The 27,094-nt window shown below is 41.2% G+C and overlaps 2 protein-coding genes across 3 annotated transcripts; one reads left to right on the plus strand and one right to left on the minus strand.

Moving 5' to 3' along the window:
- Positions 1 to 667: 667 nt before the first annotated feature.
- Positions 668 to 7,003, minus strand: RAD51AP1 (RAD51 associated protein 1). The gene is made up of 8 exons (XM_082281055.1): positions 6,921 to 7,003; positions 4,903 to 4,952; positions 4,521 to 4,647; positions 3,747 to 3,856; positions 3,331 to 3,405; positions 2,763 to 2,912; positions 1,986 to 2,132; positions 668 to 1,123 (listed from the first exon to the last, which is right to left on the minus strand). The coding sequence occupies exons 1-8, from the start codon at positions 6,938 to 6,940 to the stop codon at positions 996 to 998; spliced, it is 807 nt and encodes a 268-aa protein (XP_082137181.1). The 5' UTR covers positions 6,941 to 7,003; the 3' UTR covers positions 668 to 995.
- A 53-nt stretch (positions 7,004 to 7,056) lies between these two features.
- On the plus strand, positions 7,057 to 26,320 carry FERRY3 (FERRY endosomal RAB5 effector complex subunit 3). 2 transcript variants are annotated; one of them, XM_082280199.1, is made up of 14 exons: positions 7,057 to 7,095; positions 8,269 to 8,463; positions 8,730 to 8,875; positions 9,960 to 10,141; positions 11,259 to 11,358; positions 11,438 to 11,559; positions 12,767 to 12,873; positions 14,430 to 14,627; positions 15,850 to 15,978; positions 17,020 to 17,088; positions 18,582 to 18,784; positions 23,813 to 23,870; positions 25,107 to 25,174; positions 26,141 to 26,320. In XM_082280199.1, exons 2-14 carry the CDS (start codon positions 8,286 to 8,288, stop codon positions 26,231 to 26,233), a joined length of 1,653 nt encoding a protein of 550 aa, XP_082136325.1. In that variant the 5' UTR covers positions 7,057 to 7,095; positions 8,269 to 8,285; the 3' UTR covers positions 26,234 to 26,320. The 2 variants fall into 2 exon arrangements, with proteins under 2 accessions (XP_082136325.1, XP_082136326.1); XM_082280200.1 differs by lacking the exons at positions 7,057 to 7,095; positions 8,269 to 8,463; positions 8,730 to 8,875; ... (1 more) ...; positions 11,259 to 11,358; positions 12,767 to 12,873 and having other exon boundaries at positions 11,508 to 11,559.
- The last annotated feature ends 774 nt before the right edge of the window (positions 26,321 to 27,094 follow it).

The following is a 27,094-nucleotide window of genomic DNA, read 5'->3' on the forward strand; positions in this document are numbered from 1 at the left end:
ACACTGACAGAGAGCAGGTTTAGATTGGATATGAGGAAGAAATGGTTCCCTGTGAGGGTGGGGAGGCCCTGGCACAGGTTGCCCAGAGAAGCTGTGGCTGCCCCATCCCTGGCAGTGTCCAAGGCCAGGCTGGATGGGGTTCTGAGCAAGCTGGAATAGTGGCAGGTGTCCCTGGCCATGGCAGGGGAGTGGAACAATATGATCTTTCAGGTGCCCTCCAACCCCAGCCATTCCATGATTCTATGATATTCCTTTGTTAATGCAATTCTCTGAGTCACGAGTAATACGGGCAGAAATGGATCTGCTGCCATCCACTCTAATCAATATGCTTAGATAGGAAATTATTGACACTGTGGATTAGTAACAGCTCAGATTCATTAATCAGTAACAATCACTTCACTGCTGTACAAAACCCCCTACCTCAGCATGGTATCATGGTCCTCAATGAAGCCCCAGGAGCTCCAAGGAAAATTCATCACTGTCTGAGCCTGACTAATGCTGCTGACTTCCAGTAAGAGCATACACAGGCAAAAATATCTGCCAGACTGCAACCAACATCTAAAGTGACCTTCAAAATTAATACATTCAAAGAATACAGTTAGATTATATAAAGTATTTTATTTTAGTTTTTTTTTTAAAATACAACATTCTAAAAAACACTTCCCTGTCGTCAGTACTGCCATAGTGCTGTCTAGACCATTTTAATGCCAAGTGTTTAGGTACTAGAGAATTAAAATTATCACAAACCAACATCTCTGAATATAATACATCAAAAAGCTGGTATCCAAAATGTCACCTTGATTAAATAATGTTATTATTTAGTAGCACTTAAGGATTCCTAGCAATTTACAGAATAAAAACTCATCCTAACATCAGACACATCCATAACAAGAGTTCTCCAAAACGGATGATGCCAGGATGCTGTCTACCCTCTGTTTATCAGCGAAACCCTTTCCACAGTCTTTTCCTCCATGTGGCACTTTGTCACTGACCATTTAACTGCTGGTAGCACTGGGATGGAGAGGTTTGACTCTTGCCAGTCTTGAGAGGCCAAGTCTAAGGCAGTGGGTAGGTGACTTAACAGGAACACATTTCACAGAGGCATTACTGCTTCCTGACGGAGCTGGAGATTATTTTAAAACAAAAAGAAGGTATTAGAAGTTTAAAGAGGAAAAAAAATCATATGACTGCTGTCTTCTAATAGTTTTCCCAGCAGGACAGAAGCAGCATTCTAAAGAGAGTGCAAGAAGGTCCAAACCACAGAAGCACATGGAAATCAGTCACCAGGGATTCATCCCTCTGGGAGCCAATGCAGCAGGAATGGGGCACGGGTTAATTACCCAGCCACACACTGCAGCAACATTGGGCAACTGTTCCCAGTGTCCTGGGCGTTTTCAGGCACTCCACAGAGAAACACTGAACACAACTCCAACGGGGAAACGAGGACTTGAGAGAAAGGAGCCAAACAGAAAGAACCATGTACAGAAAAGAAGAGTAAATATGAAGAAAAATCAAAGAATCAGGAGTCAGCAGCAGCATGGTCAAACACCTTGAGAAAATAAAGCTTCTAAGCATTTGCTTTACTAGAGCAGCTAAAATACTCCAGCATTTTTCTATTATTTTTTGTTTAGAAGAGATAATAATTTAGCACATACCAGAGATAAAGAAAGCTCTACATAAGAAAGAAATGGACATGAAAGGATCTTTTGATTAAGGTCTGATCCACAGTTTGGGAAATATTTTATAAGCCACATGCAGATAAAGGAGTTAAGGATAATGCTGTAAAAGAAGCAAGAAGCACAGATACAGTTTTTCTTCCTTTCTTTCTTTTTTGTTTTAAATCTGTCCAAAGAAAATCTTTATAAAAGGTACATAAAGAGCAGGCATTTTCCTGGAATAGTTTATTTTTGGTTTGCTTTTAGGAGAGACTGCTAAAAGCTTAAGTCAACTCATGTATGTGTCTATAGCTGCAACCTCACCCGTACCTGGTGGTGTCCATTTAGGCTTTTTGTCTGTGACAGGACTTGATGCATGCAGAGGCCTCCCAGCTGCCTCTGAGGGACTGGACATCACCTTCTGCCTTGGCTCAGAGTTGTGTTCTGCTATCCAGGAAGGAGAAGCTACAGGTGATACTGGGATGGAAAGTAAAACTACTTTAGAAAGATGCTCTTTAGCAGAGAAATCACCACTTAAGACAACAGATGACTCCAGCAGAAGTGATGAGGATGGTACCAGACTGTCCCATCTTCAAGCAGTAAATATTCACACAAACACCTTGCCTGTTACAGAATGACAGACATTGCTCTTCCAAGAGATGAGAACCAGAGGAAGGAAAGAAGGGAGGCTACCTGCTTTTTAAAATAAGCTTAAACTAAGCCAACGGTGAAAGCTCCAACACCTGATTACTACTCCAGAGTCACTGTTTTGACACAAACCCCAGAAAACAACTGGAAAAATGAACAGAGGATCTTTAAAGAGATGAAACTTTCCTGGAAAAGGAGGGCAGAAGAAATTTCTCCTGACATAGAAATGCAGAGAAGCAGTGAAATTTTGGTTTGGGCATGAATAAGCTCCATTGTTTAAATTTAGTGTGAACGTGCAACCGAGGTGTCACGAGTATGAGGGGACAACGCTTCAGTTAAGTGCAGAGTAAGGGAAAATGCATTCAAAGCAGCATGAATTTCACTAAAAATCCAAACTAAACATAAGGCATCAAATCCAAAGCACATCTAAGGAGAGGGTGTTGGTGAAGAACAACTTACTGGGTACAGACTCTGACTCAGAGTCAGGATCATGTTCTCTGTCATCACTGTCAACCACCAATGACTTGTGATGTGCTGGAACTTTGGATGCTGCTGTCCTTTGCCTCCCACCACCCTCAGGTGCATCATCATCCATAATCTGATTGAGACCTAAGAAACAGAAAGCGGTTCAATCAACTCAAATTCACAGTAAATCTATTCTCCTCCTCTTAAAAAACTTGGTATTTGAGTCCCCAGAATTCATTCTGGTGATTTGAAGTGATACTATTCCAAAATATACCACTGACACTTGTTTTCATGTGATTCTCATTTTATTTTCTCATTGGCAAATTTATTAACATTTATCTGTAATCAAGCTAACAAAAAGAAGACCAAAAATCCACCAATCCATGGGTTTGCTCATTTTAAGACTGGGACCAAATTTTGAAAAGAACTGACAAGTCCTTCAACCTTTATTTAAGATAAAGACTCTTTTTTCCACATCAGGGAAAAAAAAGAAACCAATGGAAACAAAGAAGAGATAAGCTACTTAAATGCTCTTTCTGAAAAGAGTGTGAGAACAACTTACCTAAACGTTCACTGTCTACACTGCAGTTGGAAAAAGGGGGTCTCCTCTCTGTATTTTCTGATTCAATATCCTTACCTGTTTTAAGATTCAGGAAAAAAAATACTATATAAGAAATATTACTATACAAAAAAACACATCCTAAAAAGCAAAAATATTAAGAAATTAAAATAGATCAAGTTTTTATCTGTCTCTAATCCAAGCATGTATTTGGAAGATATTATAGAAGAGTTACTTTTCTCACAGGAAAAAAAAACCCAAGAACATAAGAAAACTGGCAATACCTAGAAACTCTCACTTTCTTGTCATGACATCTTGAAATAAAATATGATTTTCAATCTATTTCACTGTTAAATAAATTTCCATGTTCAAATTCACTGCATATAAATAAAGAGTGTTGCATGGAAATGTAAAGTAACCTTGTTCTTCTGAATTTTGCACCTCTTGGGGATTTGCAGATTTTTCTTTGACAGATAAGGCTAAGGCAACTTCCAAATCTCTTTTATAAAGTTTGTCATCCAAGGATAACCTGGGGAAAAAATGCCAACATGTTAAATAATAAAACAATTACAGGAGTATTACAGACCTATTTCTGGCTCACTGAACTTTCTAAAATTCAGATACTTGTGAAGAGATTAATATTTCAAGACATATTTATAGCATATTGTGTTACAAATATTACATTTTGAAATTACTTAGACAAAGCACACCCTAATTTTTAAAGCATTCTAAAGTATTATGATTGCAAAACATTGTGTATGTGTATATATCTGTACCTATATCTATAGCTGTATCTATGAGCTATCAATTGGCATTACTACAGGAAGAAAAGTGATTGCATTTGCTTGAAATGCCACACCAAAATGTAATATTTAAACACAACTCTACTAATAAAAATTAGATTTCTCCTTATCCTTGACATTGACTTTGTATCTTCCTTTATATATGTTCTTTTGGAAAGAATCAAAACTTATCTTTATATTTCTCAGTTTAGGAGTCCCTAAGAAACTCCATAAGAAACTCAGAATTTTTAGAGTTATTTGAAAGTGCATCAGTAAGGCTCAAAATATTTATTACAGTCATGAATTATTTGTTTGTTCTCAGCTGCTTAAAACTCTAAGGGAAAAGAAACTGAACCCAAATACTCTCACTGAAATCCAGTTTTACACGGAGTTGACCACAACATTTCTTACCTTTTACTAAGTGGCTGGGTCTGTGATGCAGTCACTTCTTTGGGCTTTTTTTGCTTCTCTTTTTTCTCCTTCTTTGATTCCTTGAGCTGTGTTCTGGATTTTTTGCTTGAAGGTGCAAAGTCTTCATCTGTTGGAAAACAGCAAAAAGCTCTCATGAGTTTTCCTATATTCTTAGATTTCATACTTAAGTTTCATTGCACACTGAAAATACAACAAGATAACCTTTTTTGGAAATTAATCCTGTTTTAAAAGAACACAACAACTACAACTGCACTATCTTTAAATGTATTTAAAGTGAAAATTCAACACACCTCCTTTACATGTGCTTTTATGTAAGAGGCAATGATTTCAAATTCTTGCTGTACGAGAACATCCCACTTACCATCATCTTCCAAATCCCCAAACTGAGAATAATCAACAACTTTCTTGTTCCTGTGGCAAAAAAAATACAAAATATACACTCTTAATCCTTTCTGACGGAGCATCTTGATTTGGTTACACTTGATTTTTGGGTAAATCTTTTTTTACAACAAAAAAAAGCAATACATGTAAAGTGGACAGAATCATGGAATCATGGGTTATCCTGAGCTTTAAGGGACCCACAAGGATCATCCACTCCAACTCCTGGCCCTGCACAGACACCCCAACAATCCCACTCTGTGCATCCCTGAGAGCCATGTCCAAACACTCCTGGAGCTCTGGCAGCCTTGGGGCTGTGACCATTCCCTTTTCCAGTGCCCCAGCACCCTCTGGGGGCAAGAACCTTTTCCTGATATCCACCCCAACCCTTCCCTGGCACAGCTCCAGCCATTCCCTGGGTCCTGTCCCTGGTCACACAGAGCAGAGATAAATCTATAACCAGTGCAACTGTACACAATGAGTTATTAGGAGTAGCCTGTAGGTTTTTTTTAAAAGACTTCACACCCTCTCTGGACATTCTGTTCAAGGCTCGGTCACTGCACAGAAGTTCTGCCTCCTGTCCAGGGGGAACTTCCTGGGATCAGTCCCTGCCCGTTCCTCTGGTGCCATGGCTGGGCCCCCCGGAGCAGAGCCTGGGCCCTGCTCGGAGCCCTCCCTGCACACAGGGACACACAGGGCTGAGGGCCCCTCTCAGCTGGGGCTCCTCTCCAGGCTGAACAGCCCCAGCTCCCTCAGCCTTTCCCTGTCAGGGATGCTCCAGGCCCTAAATCATCTCTGCAGCCTCCTCTGGTCCCTCTCCAGGAGCTCTCTGTCCCTCCTGTCCTGAGGATGCCAGGACTGGACACAGCACTCCACATGTGCCTCCCAGGGCCGGGCAGAGGGGCAGGATCACTCCCTGACCTGCTGGCAATGATCTTCCCAGTGCACCCCAGGACAGCCCTGGCCTTCTTGTCCCTCAGGTCACTGCTGGCTCACAGCCAGCCTGGTGTCCACCAGGACCTCCAGGTCCTTCTCAGCAGAGCTGCTGGCCAGCAGGTCACCCCCAGCCTGGGGTTCCTGGTTCCTGGGGTTCCCCTGGGTGCCTGGGGTTATTCCTCCCCAGGTGCAGGACTTGCCTTTGTTGAATTTTAGACAATTCTTCTCTGCCCATCTCTGCAACCTGTCCAGGTTCCTCCGAAGGGCTGCACAGCACTCCGGGGTATCGGCCACTCCTCCCTGCTCTGTGTCATCAGTGAACTGCTAAGGAGACATTGACCCCTTCATCCAAATCAGGGATGAGCAATTTAAACAACGCTGGGCTGAGTATCACCCCACCCACAGGGCTGCATCCAGCCCTGGGATCCAGCACAGGAAGGACAGGGAGCTGCTGGAACCAGTCCAGAGCAGGGACACCAAGGGGAGCAGAGGAATGGAGCAGCTCTGCTGGGAGGAAAGGCTGAGGGAATTGAGATTGTTCAGCCTGGAGAAGAGAAGGCTTTGGGGTGACCTCATTGTGGCCTTGCAGTGCCTGAAGGGAGCCCACAGGAAAGATGGAGAGAGACTTGGCAAGGGCCTGGAGTGACAGGACAAGGGGCAATGGCTTCACACTGACAGAGAGCAGGTTTAGATTGGATATGAGGCAGAAATTGTTCCCTGTGAGGGTGGGGAGGCCCTGGCACAGGTTGCCCAGAGAAGCTGTGGCTGCCCCATCACTGGCAGTGTCCAAGGCCAGGTTGGACGGGGCTCTGAGCAAGCTGGGATAGTGGAAGGTGTCCCTGCCCATGGCAGGGGGTTGGGACTGAAAGGTTTTTAAGGTCCCTTCCAACCCAAACCATTCTACGACAGAACCCTAAGGGACACCACTAATGCCAGGCCTCCAACACGGCCCTGTGCCACTGATCACGACCGCTCCGCTGGAAGGGAAAGGGGCCACCCTGGAATCCCCCAGAGGCCCCGAGGGGATCGAGGGAACCCCTAGTCCCTCAGCCCCGGCACACGCACCTCCTGGCCGGCCGCGCCATCCCCGCCGCCGCCGGCGCCGCTCGGCACGCTCGTCATGGGAGCAGCGCCGAATGTGCCGCTGCGGACGCGCAGCTGCGATGACGGGGGAGGCGGAACATCCCGGCTCCCCCTTCCCCGCGGCCCGGTTAACCCGCGGCTGCCCGCCCGGAGCCAGGTGAGCCGGGACGGGACGGGTGCGGCCGGGAGGTTTCCTGTGCCCGCGGGTGCTGCCGCTTCCAGCGGAGGGAACGCGGACACCGGGAGCTCCCCGGGGCGGGGAGGGGGCGGATGGGATCCCGCAGGCCGTGTCCTGCCGGCTTTGAGCCTGCGTTTTCAAGAGCAGGAGGTGCCGCTTTGGAACAGGGGGTTTGTCCCCCTTTCTCTCTCCATCACTTTCCTCCCCACCTCCTCGCTGCATCGGGGAGCAGCAGAAAGAGCGTGGTCGGGTTTGTATTTCCCAGGATTTCCCTTTGAATCCCACTCCCAGAGAGGCCGGGACACCGCCTCGCAACAATATTGTTTGTCCTGTTATTTTTTGAGACTGACTTGTTTCATCTGTGCCCAACACGTAGGTTTGTTCACAGGAAAGCCCACCTAAAAACCCTACAAACCCTAAACCCACGAATTTTGCTATAGAATTTTTTATTTTTGTTGGGTTCTTTTCTCCCTGGGCTGTGGTGTTCAGCACGGGGCAGGGTTCAGCTGAAGCAATGTGTCCAGCTTTGCAGGTGATGTTCAAAACAGAGGGATGTGAATGAGTGGAGGAGCCCAGTGGAGGGTAAAAATACCAGCACCGGTATGTGCTCCCAGCCTGTGTTTTCATTCTTTACACAGCCCCCTTATATCTCTTGGTTTATTTTTAATACAAGTTACAGCGTGACAAAATCAGCTCTTTCTAAAAATCGTTGCAAACATCTGCTCCCCCACTCCCCAGGCCTAGCACCTGCAGAAAGGAGGAAATAAAATCCTCTATGCACTGTGAAGGATTTCTGCTTTTGAGACATCGTGGCAAAAGTCAAGGTGTTTCAGTTACTTTTCTGTTTATCAGGGTTCCCATCTGCCCTGGTTCTGCTTTTAAGTCAGGACATTTATGCTGATAATTTTTAAGAGTAATTCATATATCAGCACACTCCAATGCATTTCAGAAGTATTTTGTATTTTGGAAACTGGTATTTATGCTTCAGTTCCAGCTCCGTGTGTTTGGAAGTCAGAACTGAGTATCTATGAAAATTTGGGGAGGTCAAGTATTCTTGGCTGTTAATTATTACCAAAGCCATGTTTTTTCATTACCATTTTTTACTTCTGATTTTGCAAGAATGTAATTCTTGTTACTTTATTTCCATTGCAGGGAACAAACTCAAGAGGATGAAGCCTAATAAAGGAAAGACTTTCACTAGGGAGAGAGACTATGTGTACAAATTCAGTGCTGGAAATGAACATTTGGTGCTTACTGTGCCTCTCAAATTCCCAGTGCAAGAGAATATCAGTCATTTGCATGGACGTCTGATGGTTCTGCACAATCTGCCATGCTTTGTAGAAAATGGTATGAATTGATTTCTTAAATTAATCTCATGAATCCTTGTCCACAAGTACCTTACAGCTTGCTCTAAGAAACCAAAAGAAGGGTGTTTTACTAGAACAGTGTTTAAAAAATTGGTTTTTAAACAGCAAAACATCAGAGAAAATTGCTGTCAGTGCTAGCAAGTGCTAGCAAGGAAAAGGTTTTCAGGTGAAAAACCTTACTTAGAGGTTTCCTGGGTGACTACTGATATGTTCTGTTGATGGACCATTTTCTTCTTGTTTTCATAGACCTGAAGCAATCTCTTAGCAAGTTTGTAGAAGAGGAAACTATAAAAGATTATGACAGACAAGCTGAAGTGGCTCTGGAAGCAGTGAAATCGGGAAAAGTAGACATCAACCAGCTGGCAGATACTTGGGCTAAAGCTTATAAAGAGGTAAAATGAGACTGGAAAGTTAATATTCAGGCTTGCTTTGTGAGAGAGTGTGTGTGTGTACAACCACAGTTGTGAAGATGAAAAATTACACTAAAATTCACTTTTACTGATCAATTCTTACAGCTTTTTCTTTTTATCTGAAAGTGAGCATCAAGTCTTCATCCTACAAGTTCTTTGTCAAGTTTTTCTTGAATTTAATAGAGTAAAAAGATAGACAATGGAGAGGCAAATGGTTTGTTCATTCAACAGTTGATACTCAAACAAAAAATAGACATAAGGCTTATAGTGCCTTACAATTAAAGCAAGAGGTAATAAAGTGATACTCCTATCCTAAATCTCAGTAATAGCAATTAAGGCTAGAAGGAGAAAGTGTATAGCTGAGAGAGACTTTTCAGTTCATTTTTTGAGTTCATATGACTATTTCACATTATTTAGGAAAGATGAGGCTTTAGCTGGAATAGTGTCTCCAGTTTTGCATGGGATCTTTAAAATAGTGGAGTGCAAAAGAACTGGTAGAGTCCTAGCGAAGAAAAAAAAAGAATGACAATTCAAGGAAAAGATTATAGGAATTGAGTTTGCTTCTCATGGAATATAGAAAAATGTGAAAAATTACATAAAGAGCTTGCAAAACTGGCATTCTTGGGCCGTTCTTTGTTCAATAAAAATAGCTTTTCTTAAATCACTGTTGTTTATTATATGCTTAGTGACATCAGAGGTTAGTCATCCTTTCTAGCAAAGCATTTATGTTTGCACAGCTGGTGTTTTGGGCTTTAGCTAAAATTCATCAGGTGCAAATATTGTTGTGGATATTGCTGTTCTTTCCAAGCTGGTGTTGTGTGAAACTTGGTAATTCCTCACTGTAATCCAAACCTTAATGATTCTGATTTTAGTTGCTTTGAAAGAGAAAGAACGGGAGAGGAGAAAATTGAAAGCTATAGAATACAGAAAGCTTAAATTAGGCAAGATAATTTATGTATGGTAAAGGCTGAATGTGGGCCCCCATGGTTTTACCCCACCATTATGAGGGATTCTTATATGTCCCAAGGGGTACCTTATACTTTAAAATCTCTTACATTTTCTTTAGACAACGTTAGAACATGCAAAACCTGAAGAAACCAGCTGGGATGAAGATTTTGCAGATGTTTATCATGATCTGATCCATTCTCCAGCTTCTGAAATGCTGTTAAACTTGGAACACAATTATTTTGTTAGCATCTCAGAATTAATAAGTGAAAGGGATGTGGAACTGAAAAAACTGCGGGAAAGGTATTCCTTTTTTTTATTATTTAGGTTTTCCTCTCTCTTATTAAATAGGGGTGCCTGCCACTGGATGTGTAAACTCATAGGACGATGTGTGTAGCTTGTATTTGTCTGTGTAAACCCAAAATCATACAACACTTGGCTGGCCCAAGAGCATGTAGAGATAGGGTGAGGGGGAATGGTTTCAAACTGAAAGAGTGGAAATTTAGATTGGATATTGGCTATTAGGAAAAAATTATTTACTCAAGAGGTGGTGAGGCCCTGGCGCAGGATCCCCAGAGAAGCTCTGACTGCCCCATTCCTGGAAGTGTCCAAGGCCAGGTTGGATGGGGTTTGGAGCAACCTGGTCTGGTGGAAGGTGTCCCTGCCCGTGGCAGGAGTTGGAATGAAATGAACATTCCTGTCCTTTCCAGCCCAAGCCATTCTATGATTCTATGATATCATTAGGATCAGCTACCTTATATTACTCTGATGGCCTTTTATTATTTTCAGCGACTGAGGAGAATATAAGTTTTGGTTTCCAGAAAGTGTTGAGTCTGAATCCCAAGTTCTGGAATAAGCTTGGATAGCTGCAGGTGACTCCTTTATCCACAAGAGGGAACACATTGAATGTGGATTTTTCTTTTTGTGCCAGAGTAATTTCGGAAGGTCTGGTTTAGCATTCTGAGTGCAATATTCCTCTTGAGCTGTGTGTGTTTAAGCTCACATTACACAGTGCATAGCAGACTGAATTGTACGTATTTCTAGTTTGGGGGTAAATGTTGCCAGTATGGTGTTAGCAAATCATTTTGCTGCTCATTGGCTCTTCTCAAGTGTGCATACAGAAGAAAGAGCAGTACTGTTGTAGAGCTCAGGTGTGACGTAGCTGTGTATTGACTCTGATGGAATTTATCGTATCTCTGTTGGAATGTATGCTGGTGGCAGCTGAGACTGTCCCAAATTAGAGTAAGTGGTCTGTTTACACGGGAGCTGACTTGAATCCCTGACCCTTAATTCCAATTTGTTTTGTGGATATTCATTGTTAAATCTGTGATCAGTAACAAACAACCAAGTTTGGTTTTGTATCACAACAAAGGATTTTCTTCTGCCAGTCTTTTGAAATCTGTGTTTGCTTCTCTTTCAGGCAAGGAGCTGAAATGGATAAGGTGATGCAGGAGCTTGGGAAATCACTGACTGACCAGGATGTGAATTCCTTAGCAGCTCAGCATTTTGAGTCTCAGCAGGTAACTAGAATGTGTCATGCACATAATCACCTTAAAAAGAACACCCACACCACTCAAATTATCACTGCTCTCCTGTCAGGATTTGGAGAACAAATGGACCAATGAATTAAAACAGACTACTGCTATCCAGAAGCAGGAATATCAGGAGTGGGTGATAAAGCTTCATCAGGACCTAAAGAATCCCAACAACAGCTCGGTCAGGTATTTAATTCCTCTGTGATGCTTAATTCCAGCTGTAATAGTTCAATGGATTTACATTTACATAATCTTTTAAATAGGATACTATGGTTCTATTTCTTAGGAATATGGTAATATCTATTAATAATTTAAGTAGGATAATCAAAGCAAATCAAAGGCAAATAGACAATCATAATTAAATATGTTTAAATTTAGGAGTTTCTTCATTGTGTGGTGTTACAACCTCTCTGTACCAGAAGGTGTTGTAATGCACTAAAGTACAGCTTGAGTTGAGTGGAATTTCCTCCTATTTTGCCTTTATTTCCTATGTCTGTCTTTCCCTGTTTCACAGGGCATTCTGTTACCACCTAAGCATGTTCTGGAGAATAATGGTACCATAATAAATGGTAACAATTTTTTTTCTAAGTGTATATCGCTGGACAGCTAAAAAAATGGAATTCTTTTGTGTGTGAACACTAGTGGAGAGAGTTGAATGAGAAGCTTTCTGTTTGAGGAAATGGCAGGGAAATTAGAATTTGTAAATTGGGTAGGATCCTTATTTTTCAACACTAGTACATTGCTACTAGGCATTTGCAATCAGTAGAATTGCTTGCAAGTTTATGAAAGAGCTTTGGAGGTGAGGCACTTTGAAAACAGAGAAAGTTCTCACTAATGCAGAAACAAATTGGAGAGATACTGATGTTCTTTCATGTATTAGGAACAACATTTGTTGTATCACTACCAGACAGTTGAATTTAGGGAAAAAAATTAAAATTGATATCTGAAATGTTTTCTGGTAGTTTGAACACTGGGGAACATTTGATAAGGTGGTTTTTAACCTCCCATTTTGTGGGGGAAGAACAAAAGAAATGCTTTATCTAGTAACTTCATAAGCAAGGTTTTGGCTGCTGTAAATAGGCTGAGGACTATTCTTTTTGTTTTCCTTTTATTCCTACATTCTTATTATGTTACAACTATTGCGACTTATTTTTATTTCTCAGTCTTGGAATGCTTTACAAATGAGCCAAGTAATGCAAATCTAACAGTGGAGTCTCCTTTTCCTGCTGCCAGGAAGGTAAAGGTGAAACCTCACATGAGTGCAGCTCATGCTCATAGGTTTGGTCTCCTGATTTCCACAGACCAGCTGAGAAAACTTGGGATAACTTTCCCAAAGTTGCTAGTCTTGAACAAAAAATAGGATAACTTTTCGGTACTTGTCTCATTATTTTAGTGATGAAATTAAAGTTCAGCCTAGCCAGCTGAGGGAATCTGTGGAAGGAAATGGGAGAATCTATGAGGAGCAAAGGCTGTTAGAAGAAAGCTTTACTATTCACTTAGGTAAGTGGAGTAAACCAAACATAATAACAGCTGGTAATAAAATAATGTATCCAAGGCATGCATTATTTACAGTATTTAACTGTCAATGTGTATAATACACAGTTTGGAACTGGTTTGTATTTGTTTTTCACATGTGTAAGAGAACAGCATAAACTGTATCAAGCAGTATCTGAAATAGGCTTAATCGAAAACATTCTAGAAGCAAATTTTCATCCATTTTGATGGGGTGACTCATGTAAAAACTCACAGCAAAATATATTGCCTAAAAATGATACTTCAACTTTTCTTACATTTGGTAGAAAAATGTGTTTACTAAATTCACTTCCCACGATCAGTTGACAGCAGGATACTTGCAATTTATATTTTTTGTTTGTGCAGTAGAGTCTTCTTGTGCTGTTTTGACCACGTTATGTTGTGAAGGAGTGGTTTAGGTCACTTAAAAAATCACCAGCAAAGTGGTTTAGGTCACTTAAAAAATGCCAGCAAAGGCATCAGCCAGCAGGTTTGATACAAATTTGCAAAAGAGCGAAAAAGTTCAAAGGCAAGGTTCACTCTATTATTATGTAGATAAAACACACAGAGGAAAATTGGATTATAATCAAATTTAAATGATTTAGGCAGAGATGGGCAGTGACAATCCTCCCAGTATCACCGACTTGGGAGTTTGCAAGCTCTGAGAGGCATCTCTGTCAGAGGGAGATGCTGGTGCAGCCTGCTGTGGTGCAGGAAAGCTCCAAGGACATCCCTTAGGACCACTGTCCATAGGGTCATAAGATGATTGGCATGAGTCATTTGGAAAACGTTCATCCTCAGGTTGAATTGCTGAAGTTTCCAAAACTCCATCAGCAATGGTACCATTCCCTTTGGGCCATGGGTCAGGGAAGGGATGTTTCCAGGCTGTCAGGGGCTGACTGATGATCCCTTCCCCTCCATACTGCTCCCACTTCAGCCATGCAGCAGTTCCTGGGATGGCCTAGGGATGCCTCACCACCCAACTCATTGCACAAGTGCCAAGGCCTAGCAAGAGTTCCTGAGCTTGTGGAGTGGTTCTGGGGAGGGTGGGGAAGGATATACCACCACACATCAGTATTTCATCCCTAGCCCCCTGCAATATTCCTCAGGAAGGATTTCCTCACAGAAAGGGTTGGAAGGGGCTGCCCAGGGAGGTTTGGAGTCCCCATCCCTGGAGGTGTCCAAGGAATGCCTGGACGTGGCACTCAGTGCTCTGGGCTGGTGACAAGGTAGAGATTGGGCACAGGTTGGACTTGATTTTGGGAGTCTTTTCCAACCTTAATAATTCAGTGATTCTGCAATGGGAACAAGGCTCGTTTCTGGCACGGACAAGCCTCACTTTGTGAAAACAGTGCATTTTTATTGCTGCTTTGCAAATCGCTGATGTGTCTGTAAAACTGAATATGTGGCTAAGAACTTCCTCTGGGTGTTACTGGTTACAGCTCCCTTACAGATCTTTAGGGAACCACTTTGTGCCTGTGCATTTCAATCCGAGTCCTGAGTTTAGTCTTCCACTGGGATTAAGCCACGTGTGCTTTGTGCAGGAGCTCAGCTGAAGACCATGCACAACCTGAGGCTGCTGAGAGCTGATATGTTGGATTTCTGCAAACACAAGCGCAATCACCGCAGTGGGGTGAAGCTCCACAGGCTTCAGACTGCAATGTCCCTCTACTCAACTTCCCTCTGTGGCCTGGTGTTACTGGTGGATAACAGGATCAGCTCATACAGTGGAATCAAAAGAGGTGAGCCCTCTAAAGGGATGTATCATGTCAGGGAAAATGAATAAAATAATAAATAAGAATAAAATCTCCCTGTCTTCTCTCACAGAAAAATATTCCTTGTAAAATTAAAATTCAGTGGAGACACTCATGTTTTGGATATGGTATTGCAAAAGGGTAACAAATGCAAAAAGAGATATGGGTGAGGATGGGGGACAGTGTTTTGCTGTTATCTCTCATGTCTTCCCTACATTCTGTGTCTGAGTAACAAACATATTGAACATACTTATGTTGTTACATAAGTAACAAACATATTAAATGTTGATATTGCTGCCTGAGACAAATTTATTATAGGAACTTCTAACTTTGTAATACCAGATTATCACACTGAAACCTATTTGCAAAAATGGAAAAGAAATATGCTCAGATTTTAAAGTGATAAGTAAATGTATAAAAATACCATGTACTTTTGATTCAATGAATCCCATTAAAAATAAACAATAGGAATTTACTTCCCTACTGCTGGAAAGTTTGATTAATAGCCATTTTAAGTGCATTTAAGTCTTTTGAGTAAGTGGGCACTGTGATGGTGTTTTCTATCAAGGTTAAGCAATGAAACTTGTGTTTATTCCTGTTTGACCTTCCCATCTCCATCCTGAAGTTTAATACCAAAATACTCACACTTGGAATGTCTTTTTTTGACTATTATTTGTCATTATGCTTGCATAAAAATAATATTCTGTGGTGGTTGAGATTTCCTGGAAACAGTTGGAATCAGGCTTGTAGCAAGAAGGAGAGGGAAGTGTACCAGGAAGAACTGCAGTTACATTTGTGCTGTTGATGGTTTCCAAGTTGTTTAATTGTAACAGTATTATTTTGTACTTATTTTGCAGTTACTTTTTTAACTGCTTAAATATTTAAATGAATAACAAAAGGAGATTTGTTTTTATGCTAAATTTTAGGTAATGAGAGAACACAGACAATTAAATAATACCATTAAACACAAAATTGCATCTTCTAGCCATCAACAAGATCCTGCAGCCACAGTAGAGGGGCAAGTATGGGACCGTGTCACAATCTGTCAAATATAATCCTCAATAAATTTTGGAAGAGAAGTCCAGCAGGGCTTTATCTGCTTTTGGGGAGTTTGCCTTTATAGCTGGATTTACTTGATCGGTAGAGTAGAATTACATAATGTTACTGAGCACAACCTCAGGATGTGCATTTCAATCTTATTTTTTCCTAGATTTCGCAACCGTTTGCCAAGAATGCACGGATTTCCATTTTCCTGGAATCCAAGAACAACTTGAAATTGTCCAGAAGGTTGTACTTAAGGCCAGAGCACAGCGTAGCAGCAAGACAAAAAGACACCATGGTCAGTGACAACCAAAATTACCCTCCTTGAAATAGAACAGTGGTCAACTGGATGTTTGTGGGCAGGGGCGAGTTGATGCCACTCTTCTGCAGTTATTTCATCTGTGAAATGGAATGTTTGGGTTCATCAAGAAACTCTGCATGAAATTCGCAGAGAGAATGTGATGTTCAGGTGGTGTCTATGCTGCCATAACAGACATCCTTTAAAATAGATCAACATATAAAAGTCCCATTTTAACAGCATGGGAAGTACATCAGGCTATTCTGTCTTCCTAAACTGCCTGTAGCAGCACAGACTTTATCTGTCTTTACCTTTTTATTGCCATTTACATGTAAATCTTTAAAAATTGCAGAAAATGAGTTTATGGTTTTTTTCCCTTCCTTTAAGGTGAATGCTGAAAACTGAATACCAAATTGCCTAAATGTGTATTTAGCTTTGTGAATGGTTTTCCTTGCAGTTGTGTTTACAGATGGCTGGGAAATGCTCTGACCACATTAAGGCAGTGCAATTCTACATTATCAAACTTTATTTTCCTTGCAAAGAGCTACTTACATGATTCAAATGCATCAGGAACATGAACAAATATGAGTACACAGAAAAACAAGTTTCCTTGAGAACCTGCATATTGCTGCATCTCGAGAGAAATGGTGAAAGCTGGTTTTATGCTGCTGATTTATGTAAATCTCTTAGGAACAAATTCATTTTAATTTATTACATTCTTGAAAGAGTAATAGCAAGATACTATGTGGTTGTGGGGGCAATTTCCAAAGTTTCATGTTATTTCTGAGAATATTTTGTTTGCTTTTGTCCAAATGAAGAAATATCACAGGATGGTAAGAAAGGCAGTGATTTGAGGTAAGATTCAGTTTGGGATGTGTTGAAGACAGAGAAAACAATGCTACTCATCCCCCTGCTTTTTGGGGACTTTATGGTAACTTCATGGTCAAAATTCAAGCCACAAATCAGTACATGAACCTTTTAATGCCCAAGTGTAATTAATAGAGGATATGATTAATATTTGTTCCATGTGTTCATACACAGAAAACAAAATCAGTGGGAATGAAGATAAATTAAAGAATATCGAACGGAACCAGTCAAACATTTTGCCGGGTGAGTTGTGTGGCATTGAGCCCCTCTTCTTGAAGCAAATTGTGTTTCATACATGCACATTTTTAGCTCTAAAGTCGGAACACAAATTACAAACTGAACCCAAGCTGACCTCAATCAGAGGAGAAGGATGTTCCTGTGGCTGAGGCAGAGGACTGGGTGTCAGGACATCTGGTTTCTATTCCCAGCTTTGCCACTGCGTCACATGGCATGGGGCAAATCACTTCTCTTTGCCTAAAATTTCCTTTTGGAATTTGAGGGTGAAAAAAAAAGATCTATGAGCATCTTGGGGAAAAGGTGAAACTTCAATACTAGCAGCTAATTTTATTTTTGAAAATAGCTATATGTACATCACTGTTGTGACACAGAAAAGCATTTTTGAGTGGATTTTTTAACTTTGAGAAATTCCTCTCTCAGGGAAAGTATCTTCTGTGTATATTGTGATGTTTAGTAAGGAAAGCTGCTATGCAATTTGAAGAGGAATATGCAGTTGGAGGGGGGAGGGATTAAGTCCATACAACCTGTGGTTGAATGAGGGTTTCTTAAAATTGATTTCCTGACTGTCTTAAATATTGTTAGTGACAGTGGATTATAAATCATCTTGGACCAGACAAATCCAGGTGTGTCTTGCACCAGTGGCCTGCCTGTTACTGCTTGTAGATGGTCACTGCTGGGGATTTCTGCCTCCGTAGCAGTCATCCAGAAGGAGTACAGACCCATTCTCTAGCTCTTCCAGTTCAAAGAAAAGATCTTAACTTCAGTGGCCAGTGGGAATAGGTTTGAAGGAAGATGTTTATTTGTTGACTGAAACAGTGGGGGCATTGCAGACCTGCTCTTCCCTTGACTGTACTGTAGACTTTAAATTTCCAGTGCAGAGGAACGAGGAAGAGATGTGAATTTTACTGCCCCTCACCTTTGATAAATGAATAACAAATCTAAAAATACCCCCAATAAGATGTCTTAGTTACTTTTTTCAGTCAACTCTGTAATTCACCTTCCCACTACTCTGAATTATTTTAAATTCTAATAGTCACTGATCCCTTTGTGTTCTAGTGCCATATCTCAGTTGTTATGTAACCACTATCTTTTTCCACAGGCTCTGTGCATCCTTTATTTGAACCCATCCTTTTTTGGCCTTTCCGCCTCCCACATCTGTCTGCAATTCTGTGCTTGCATTGTATATTTTGAGTATTGCACCTCCTCTGGGTTTGTTTTTCTATTTTGTGCTATATAGGGATCATATCCTGTACTGGCACTGTTATGGTTTATTACACCATGTGGCCATGATGCCAGTGGAACCCATCAAAGCAGGGGAGGGAGTGTGGGGTGGTTGTAAAAAAGTGATAGTCCCAAGAGATTTTGCATCTCTTGTGTATGTTCTCATCTCTGCTGTATATTTGCATTTGCCTCTTATCTTTCTTACATTGCCAAACAATTGGATTTCAGTACAGATCACTACCTGATTTCTCACCTTCCTGGTTTGCCTCATTGTGCAGGAGAGTTCTACATCACACGGCACTCAAACCTCTCAGAAATCCACGTTGCCTTTCACCTGTGTGTGGATGACAATGTCAGGTCTGTGAACGTGACTGCCCGGGACCCGGCCATCATGGGGCTCAGGAACATCCTCAAGGTCTGCTGCACACACGACATCACCACCATCAGCATTCCCCTCCTGCTGGTGCATGAAATGTCAGAAGTAAGTAAATAGAAACATTTGGGCTGGTTTAATATCCTTGGATTTTTGCAAAAGCTGTGTTTCATGCTGATTTAGGCCAAAGGGGGTGGTTTTTCTCACTCACAGGCTTCTGCCACACCACGTGGCACTTGCATCTACTTGATGACCCAAATTAAGGAGCTGGACCAATTAAAAACATCTCAGCCAGCTGTATCACTCAAAGTTTTTATTCCCACCCCTCCTTTTAGAACATTCACTTCCTGGATCCAGCTCACTGCAGCTGTACAATAAAAGATGGGACTACACAACTGGAAGCTCTTGCTTAGAAACTCTACCTTCAGAGTTGCTGAAGCAGTAGTGATACCGAATCCCCACTCTTTTTCTGTCATTAGCTATAAAACATGAAAACTAAGTTTTGAGAGCAGCAGAACTGGCAAAGCTTGGCTTAGAGTTCTGTAAATCTAAATACCATCCTCTACCACCTCAGCCCTACACAGCAGCAACCAAATTTCACCTTTACTTTGAATTGTCTCCTCCTTCACTGCCTAATTTCTGTCCCTGTTTCCTCTCTAATTTCCCCCAAATACTGACTGGGCAAGAGGCATATTGCTGATGCTCTTTGTGTTCTTACTTACTGTGCTGAGTTTTGTATTCTGTTCTGTAGTGGAACTCTGATGCAGAGCTTGTCTCTCAATTAGCTGTAATATTTCTCAGTGCACAGCAATTTAAAACTATTGGCTGCCTCCTTTCTCTTGCACACCTGGCTTACAGAGAAGAAAAGGGGGTGGAAAGGCAGGGAAAGGAGTGATGGGCAGGGAGTACAGCCATATGCCTCATATCCTGAAGAGCTGGAAAGTCTGTAAACCTAAAGAAATGAGAAAAAGAAGATAAATCTGTCATCCATGCAAGGGTATCAGTAATAATTACAGTCTGTGGGAGGGTTTTTTTTTTAAATAACCCTTTGATTTTTCACTTAAAAATTCAATATTGCCTTTCCTTCGTGGAAAGTGGTTGACTCACCGCAAGGAAAAGGCTCACCAGTGTATTGCCTTTAACAGTGACTGGTTTTATAACAGAATTTGACTGGAACACAGAGTAGAAGTGATCCTATTTTGCAGGATCAGGGTCTATTATCATTAAAAGCAAGCAATGAAAAAGGTAAAACCACCCAATAATGAAGCTTCCAAAGGATGTATTTCTGTACATAGAGGTAGACTTTTAGGAGCAGATGAGATTTCTGAAATTTTTCATCTTTTGTATTGAGACCTTTTTTGGGGCACAAATGCAAGTAATCAACATGCAGGACAGCAGCCTGGATCACTTGTGGGACCCAGTTGCTGTGTTTCAGAAATTTATTAAATATATTGACTTTTTTCTTAATGAAGTTGCCACCTGATTATATTATTCTTCTAGTTTTGTTTCCTTTAAACCTGGTTAGTTTTAGCTTCTGTTTGCATATCTGTATTTTAAACTACAAATGAAGCACACGACCAAGTGTTCAACATGCCTTGAGATGTGTGAAACTGGTGAATTATCTTCTCTAGTGCTGGATTCTTAAAAGGTCCTGGTAAAACAATTTACCTTTTGTATTAAGCTGTAAGTCTTTGCAGAGTAAGAGGAAGGTGATCTGGAGGATAAGTGTGTGTTTAGGCACAACTGCTTTGTGTGACTTGCATTAGCAGGTTGCTTATTACAGTGCTTGGCAGCTGGCTGACCTGATTTGCAACACACAAATCTGTAACTCCTTGTTGAGGGAGAAGTAAAGAATGACAGACTTCTGAAAGTTACCCTGAACTCGGTGCCTTTGGCAGCCGCAGTTCTGACTCTGCATTTACCACCTACGGAAGAACATTTTTGTGAGGTGGTTAACCAGGAGCCCAGCTGCAGAGATGTTTCCATGCTGCCCTGGGACAGGCATTCATTAGCAGTGTTCTCCGTGCTTTTCCCAAAGGTTTTCTCCTTCTGCAGATGGAAGAGTGGTGTTCACAACCTCACAAAAGTAATCACAGCATCACAGACTGCTTTGGGTTGGAAGGGACCTTAAAGCTCATCCAGTCATGTCCCCTCCCATGGGCAGGGACACCTTCCACTGTCCCAGTTTGCTCCAAGCCCCATCCAACCTTTCCTGGAATATTTCCAAGGATGGGGCAGCCACAGCTTCTCTGGGCAACCTGTGCCAAGGCCTCACCACCCTCACAGGGAACAATTTCTTCCTTATATCCCATCAAAATCTCCTCTCTGTCAGTTTGACTGTATCAATCTCAATGAAGCCATTAGATTTCATTATTATTTCTGTGAAAAAAAAAATCAGGAATTCTGTTTTCCTTCATTTTTCTTATGGTAAGAACAACCAAAACGGACCTCTCTGCTCTGATCATTAAATTAAATGAAGGAAAGAAACTGGATTTGATACCTGAGAAAGGCAAAAGCAGGCAAGTTTGAATTCAGGACAAATGAGGTATTGCTGTCTGATCACTGGAATCTGCTATAAACTGGGGAATGAAATGGCTCTAACAGCAAGGCATTGCTAAAAATCCCAGAGCTGGCACCCTCCCTTGGTAGGTTCAACTTAGAAGCCACTGCTGTTGTCCACACAGCAACAGTGACAAAAATGTGACTCTTTGCCTTCAGTAATCTCAGTCCAGTTGTCTCTATTGCCATAATTTAATAAAAAATAATTTTTAAAAAAAGTAGAAATGAGTGTAAGCTGTGTAACAAATATTTATGAACAGAGCTTACATACTTAGAGAGGTTATTGATGGCTGTATTGACTCAAATGTCTCTCATCTGTGTTACCTGCCTTTAAATTTATATCTGCTCATCCAGTGTTTAGGATTTGCACAGATGCACTGTGAGTTAGACACTTTGCTAATTCTTAATGAATTACCCATTGAAATTTGGTTTGAAATCTTTTTCCCACATGACATATATGGACTTTACTGTTTCCATTACCTGATTATGATATGGGTCTACAAAGGCCCAAGCCCTAAGCAGCCCCATGTAGTGAGACTGTCACAAATTAAATGAAAATAAAATCAAAAGGGTTGCAGCATATCTTTCTAACCAGTGAAGCTGGTCTTCCCTTCCCCCTTATTTTTCCTAAATGAGTGGAAGAAATCTTAATTTGACAAAATGATTGCATCCTAAAAAGGGGTGAAGTGTCTCTGCTAGTGAAAACCACCCAAGGTTCCAGGTTGGGGGTTTTTTAACTTTCTTGAATGCTGTTATCCAAAACTCACCCTATGAGGTTGGCTGTTTGCTTTTTTGCTTTCTTGTGTCCTTCTCTGTATTTTGAATTGGTGCTTATCTGATCCTTCATCATTTCCACAACAGAGAAAGCTCCTGGTAACATGATGAATTCATGAGAACTTATGTTTGTGAAGATGGATTAGAATTGAATCACTACTACGTCATCTTCAGTTCTTGTGGCTTGCAGGGAGCAACATTCTGTTATTTCCCTGAGTGCCCACAAAATTTAACCTCTCTGTTCCTCTAAAATAGTCCAAGGAATGGTGTCACATCCTGCTGTGTTGATCAGTCCTTGTAAGGCTCAGTTCCCATCACTGATTGCTCAAGGTGCTCCTGAGAGAGAACTTCTCTTCTTAGTCACTTGTTTTTTACTAAGCCAAAGCAGTGATCAGAACCAACAATAAACACATTACTTGTGACAGAAAGCACACATGGGCAGATGACTTATAATAAACACCAAGTGTTGCTTCCAGAATGCTTAAAAATTAAAAAAGCCAAAAAGCAACCACAACAACAAAAAAAGGGCAAAGCAGCACTGTTCTGTCTGATTAAGGTGGTGTATACCCTAAAAGCAGCACATAGGGGTGCAGTGATTCACATAATGAAAGCTTTAAGAAAAGATATTTCCAACTTACCCTGTTTTTAACATACAGTATATTTTTGGAGTGTGGCAGGAGTTCCCCCACCTAAGGAGCAGCTTTGGCTTTCAGTAGTTGTTTAATGAAGCCACACATTCAGTTTATCAGTTGTGTTATCACTGGGCATTCTTAGATCACCTTGCCTCTCAAATAACTCCCTTTAATCCTGAAATTAAGCTCTTTGATAAGAACAGATTGCACTGTGTGTTTGACATTGCAAAATAGAGACTGGCTGACTTTAGTGAATAGAAAATTATGTAAAGCTTAAACTGGAAAAGGTACCTAGAATGATAAGTTGGTTTCCATGTCTATATTCCTATATTCAGAGTAGAAAGTGCTCATCTTCGTGTTGAAGAGTACAGCAGAAACAAATACTGTTTTCTTCTTTCTGAGAAGTATTTGCAGTGAGTCATTCTGTCTCTGATAGAATTACATCATCACGATGTTATTGGCTTTGTAGCATACAGCCAAAAAATGCTTCATGAACTTTAAACTTAAATTACTTAGCCCAGGCTTGTAGCCATATCTTTAACCACCCTGGTTTTCATGTCAAGTTTTGCTATTTAAGTCTAGGTAAGGATTTGGTGGCTGTTGATATCTGAAACTCCTTCATCAGATGAACATGAATTTTGTTTGTTCTCGCTCTTACCATAAATGCATCTTTAGGGAAGAAGGGCTTCTTCCAGTTCCAGTATTAGAGAGAAGGTTTTACTGAAGGTTGTGGGTATGCCAAGAAACCTTAAAATCAAGAACAGATAGGAGTCATCATGATGCTGTTAAGATATGGTTGGGAGCCTGCCTTTGATTTGCTGAAGCATGAACCTGACAATTATCTGTTGAATATTAGACTTTTCTGGAGCTCCACAGGGGAATTGAATAGCCCAGTTTCCAGTGGGCTTGACAGCATTTTTATTCAACATCTCAGCTTAAAGATGTATAATATTTTCCTGACACTGGCTCTCCTAGCAATGAGGAGTGGCAATGCTTTTACAGTCACCTGTAAGGTGTGCACACCTGCCTAGAATGTTCTGAAAACTTGGTCCCTAATGCTGCTTGAAAATTATGTTCTGGGGCAAAAAATGTATTGCTTTTAATAATTTCCCTGCTACTCTTGCTGGTTAGATCTTATAGGGCATTAAGGCTTTTCATTTCTTCATTTTAGGAGATGACCATTCCATGGTGCCTGAAGAGGGCAGAGCTCGTGTTCAAGTGCATCAAAGGTATGGGAGTGGATGCTTCAGTGGGATCTGCTGGAGCCAGTCCAGAGCAGGGACATGAACTCGTTAAAGGGCTGAAGCAGCTCTGCTGTGAGGAAAGCCTGGGAGAATTGGGATTGTTCAGCCTGGAGAAGGGAAGGCTTTGGGGTGACCTCATTGTGGCCTTGCAGTGCCTGAAGGGAGCCCACAGGAACGATGGAGAGAGACTTGGCAAGGGCCTGGAGTGACAGGACAAGGGGGAATGGCTTCACAGTGACAGCACGTTTAGGCTGGATATTAGGAAAAAATAGTTCTCATGACTCAGCATAGTTTCCTGTCTTTCCATGTGGTTGTATTACTTTCTGCATTTTTGTGTGCTGCACTCAAATAGTTGAGCCAGTCACTTTCAACCACCTGCTTGAAGAACCTCTTCCTATTGTAATTGACTTTTAATAGTTCACAATGCATGTGTCATCTATGTCATCCACTTCTATTACACAAGTATTTTTGTGAGTGTCCTTATTTGCCACAAGAGGATTCCTGTGGCCTTTGGTAGTTCATCACTTGAGCAATAAGTGAGTGCTGAGCTTTTTCCCTATAGAATCATCATAGAATTGTTTGGTTTGGAAGGCACCTTAAAGATTCCAACCCCCTGCCATGGGCAGGGACACCCCCCACCATCCCAGCTTGCTCAGAGCCCCATCCAGCCTGGCCTTGGACACTGCCAGGGATGGGGCAGCCACAGCTTCTCTGGGCAACCTGTGCCAGGGCCTCGCCACCCTCACAGGGAACCATTTCTTCCTCATATCCAATCTAAACCTGCTCTCTGTCAGTGTGAAGCCATTCCCCCTTGCCCTGTCACTCCAGGCCTTGGTCAAGAGTCTCTCTCCATCTTTCCTGTGGGCTCCCTTCAGGCACTGCAAGGCCACAGGGAGGTCACCCCTGTTTCTCAGTGAAAGGAAGCCATGGAAAGAACTCCTGATACACTGTTTGGAGAAACCCTCATTTCTGCTGGGTCTCACTGGGCTGCACAGTAGGACTCATTGTTCTGTCCTCAGTGTTGATATTCTGCAGAACTCCTCATTAGATTTTCTACATTTCATTCAGATTGCCCAAGTCTGATTTAAAGGCAATTGAAGACATCCCTAATGAAGGCAGTTCAAACCCTAGTTGTGTGTGAAAACTCCCTCACTGCTTGCACATGCTGTAACTGCTGGGGGGTATTGCACAGGTAATCCAGTGTCAGTGCTGGTTTTTTAGGTTTCATGATGGAAATGGCCTCATGGGATGGAGGAATTTCTCGGACTGTACAATTCCTGGTACCACAGGTAGGTGAAACCAAAGTAATTTCCAACCTAGGAGACTGCTGGTAAAAAGTCATGTCAGCAGATCTAGTTTTGATTTTTTTGCTATTCCCTGGCCCTTTTGAGTGAGTTTAAATTAATCAATCTGGTTTTGTTTCCTTGCCTATAAAAGAGGAGTAAGGGAGGGTTTATATGTTTTAATACCCAGTAGTATTTTCTGAGAGGATGCTAAACTTTCAAACTGGGAAGTTCACTTACAAATAGTGAATGCATCACCTTTGAAAAAGAGACTTTTTTGCTGTTAATTACTCAGAGGAGATGGGCTAACCTTGCATTACATAACTTAGGTGTTTTATTACTCATTGTTTAACAACATGGAAAGCTGCAATGCAGAATGTTCAGTCATGCTTCCACAAAAACATTAATTACTCCAGGTATTTGAAGTTAGTTCTAATTTAGATTCTGAAATTATTTAATTTGGAGTTCTAGCTGATCTTCAGAAACAGGAAGTTTTCCAAAGGGGGTCAGCACTAGGTTTGTTCTAAAAAGCAGTTAAGAGCAGAGCTATGTTAGGAAAGGAGTAACATGTATTTCTTGACAAAGTAGAAAGCTGCTGCGCAAGAAGGAAGCCACAGATAAGTTCCAAAGTTGAATCTAATCCTGGAATGCAGACAGCGGGAGTCCTGTAGATAACAAGCAGCATTGTCCTGCTTATGTTTGGCAGAAATAATCAATTCCTGGAACAAGAAATCTACTGGAAACGGATATGTGGATATGTCACATAAATACACAGCCAGTATTTTTTTAGGTCAATCTTTTCCTTTTAACTGGATTCAATAGAATTATAACACACAGTTTGAAAATTATTTTTGTTGTCTTCTGAACAGCAGCAATTATCTTAAATACCAAGAAACAAAGTTGAGAGAGGCTTAATTCTTCCAAACTACAGCAAAAAGCCAAACCTTACCTGTGTTTTGGGTTTTTTTCCAGACAATTTCTGAGGAAATGTTTTACCAGCTGAGTAACATGTTGCCACAGATCTTCAGAGTATCCTCCACACTGACTCTGACCTCCAAGCACTGATTTCTGTGGAGGACTAACCTGTATCCTGTTGGCAGAGGATGAGATTAAGGAGATTTTTGAACATGATGTCTCTTTCCTGTGGATTGATAACCCCAAAGCGGCATTTGTTGCAATTTCAAGACTCGTGTTGTTGTAATAAAAGATGAATGCTGTTTGTACTTGGGTGGTAGCAGCTGATTTTTGCCTCTTGCTTTGTTTCAGCACAGGATTGATGTTGAATTCCTCACCTTTATCTGAAAGACATTCAATGTAACTTGTATGAAATCTACAGAAATATATAAGTAATTCTCATCCATAGGTAGTAGGAATGAGAGCTTATGGTAGGAACAGGGTCTTCTGGCTTCTACAAACACTTTCTGAATTTTCTCAGTGACTTTTAAAATAATACGGAGCATGTCAGGTATCTCCTTAGAATAACCAATGGAATTTGTCACAGTGACCATGGAATAAAATGTATTACTGCCTCATTTACTGCTACAAAATGAAAGACTTGAATCAAACATTTACCCTGTTGTATTTTGTAGATCGTGGAAGTGTTTAAAACAAAAATCAAATTACAAGAAAATAACACACTTTTGACAATAATTAGCATTTTTAAGTGGGTGGGGTTTTTTTGTTTTTTTTTTTTTACTATGTTTGCTTTTTGCTTTATTTCCAGACTTCACATTGACAAGTTTATCATATGAACAACTTTATAGGAACACTAAAGTGTTCTGGACCCTGTTGTACAGATAAAATTTGCTGTTTGTTCATTATTAACATTTTATGACTAATCAGAAATGCCAGGGAGACAGCTCAAGATGCAACTATGAAATTTCTTGGGACAAACTTGAATCCAGTCAAAAAAAACCCCAACCAAAC

Source organism: Coloeus monedula (assembly GCF_965178545.1).
Source record: "Coloeus monedula genome assembly, chromosome: 4".
NCBI classification, from domain to species: domain Eukaryota; kingdom Metazoa; phylum Chordata; class Aves; order Passeriformes; family Corvidae; genus Coloeus; species Coloeus monedula.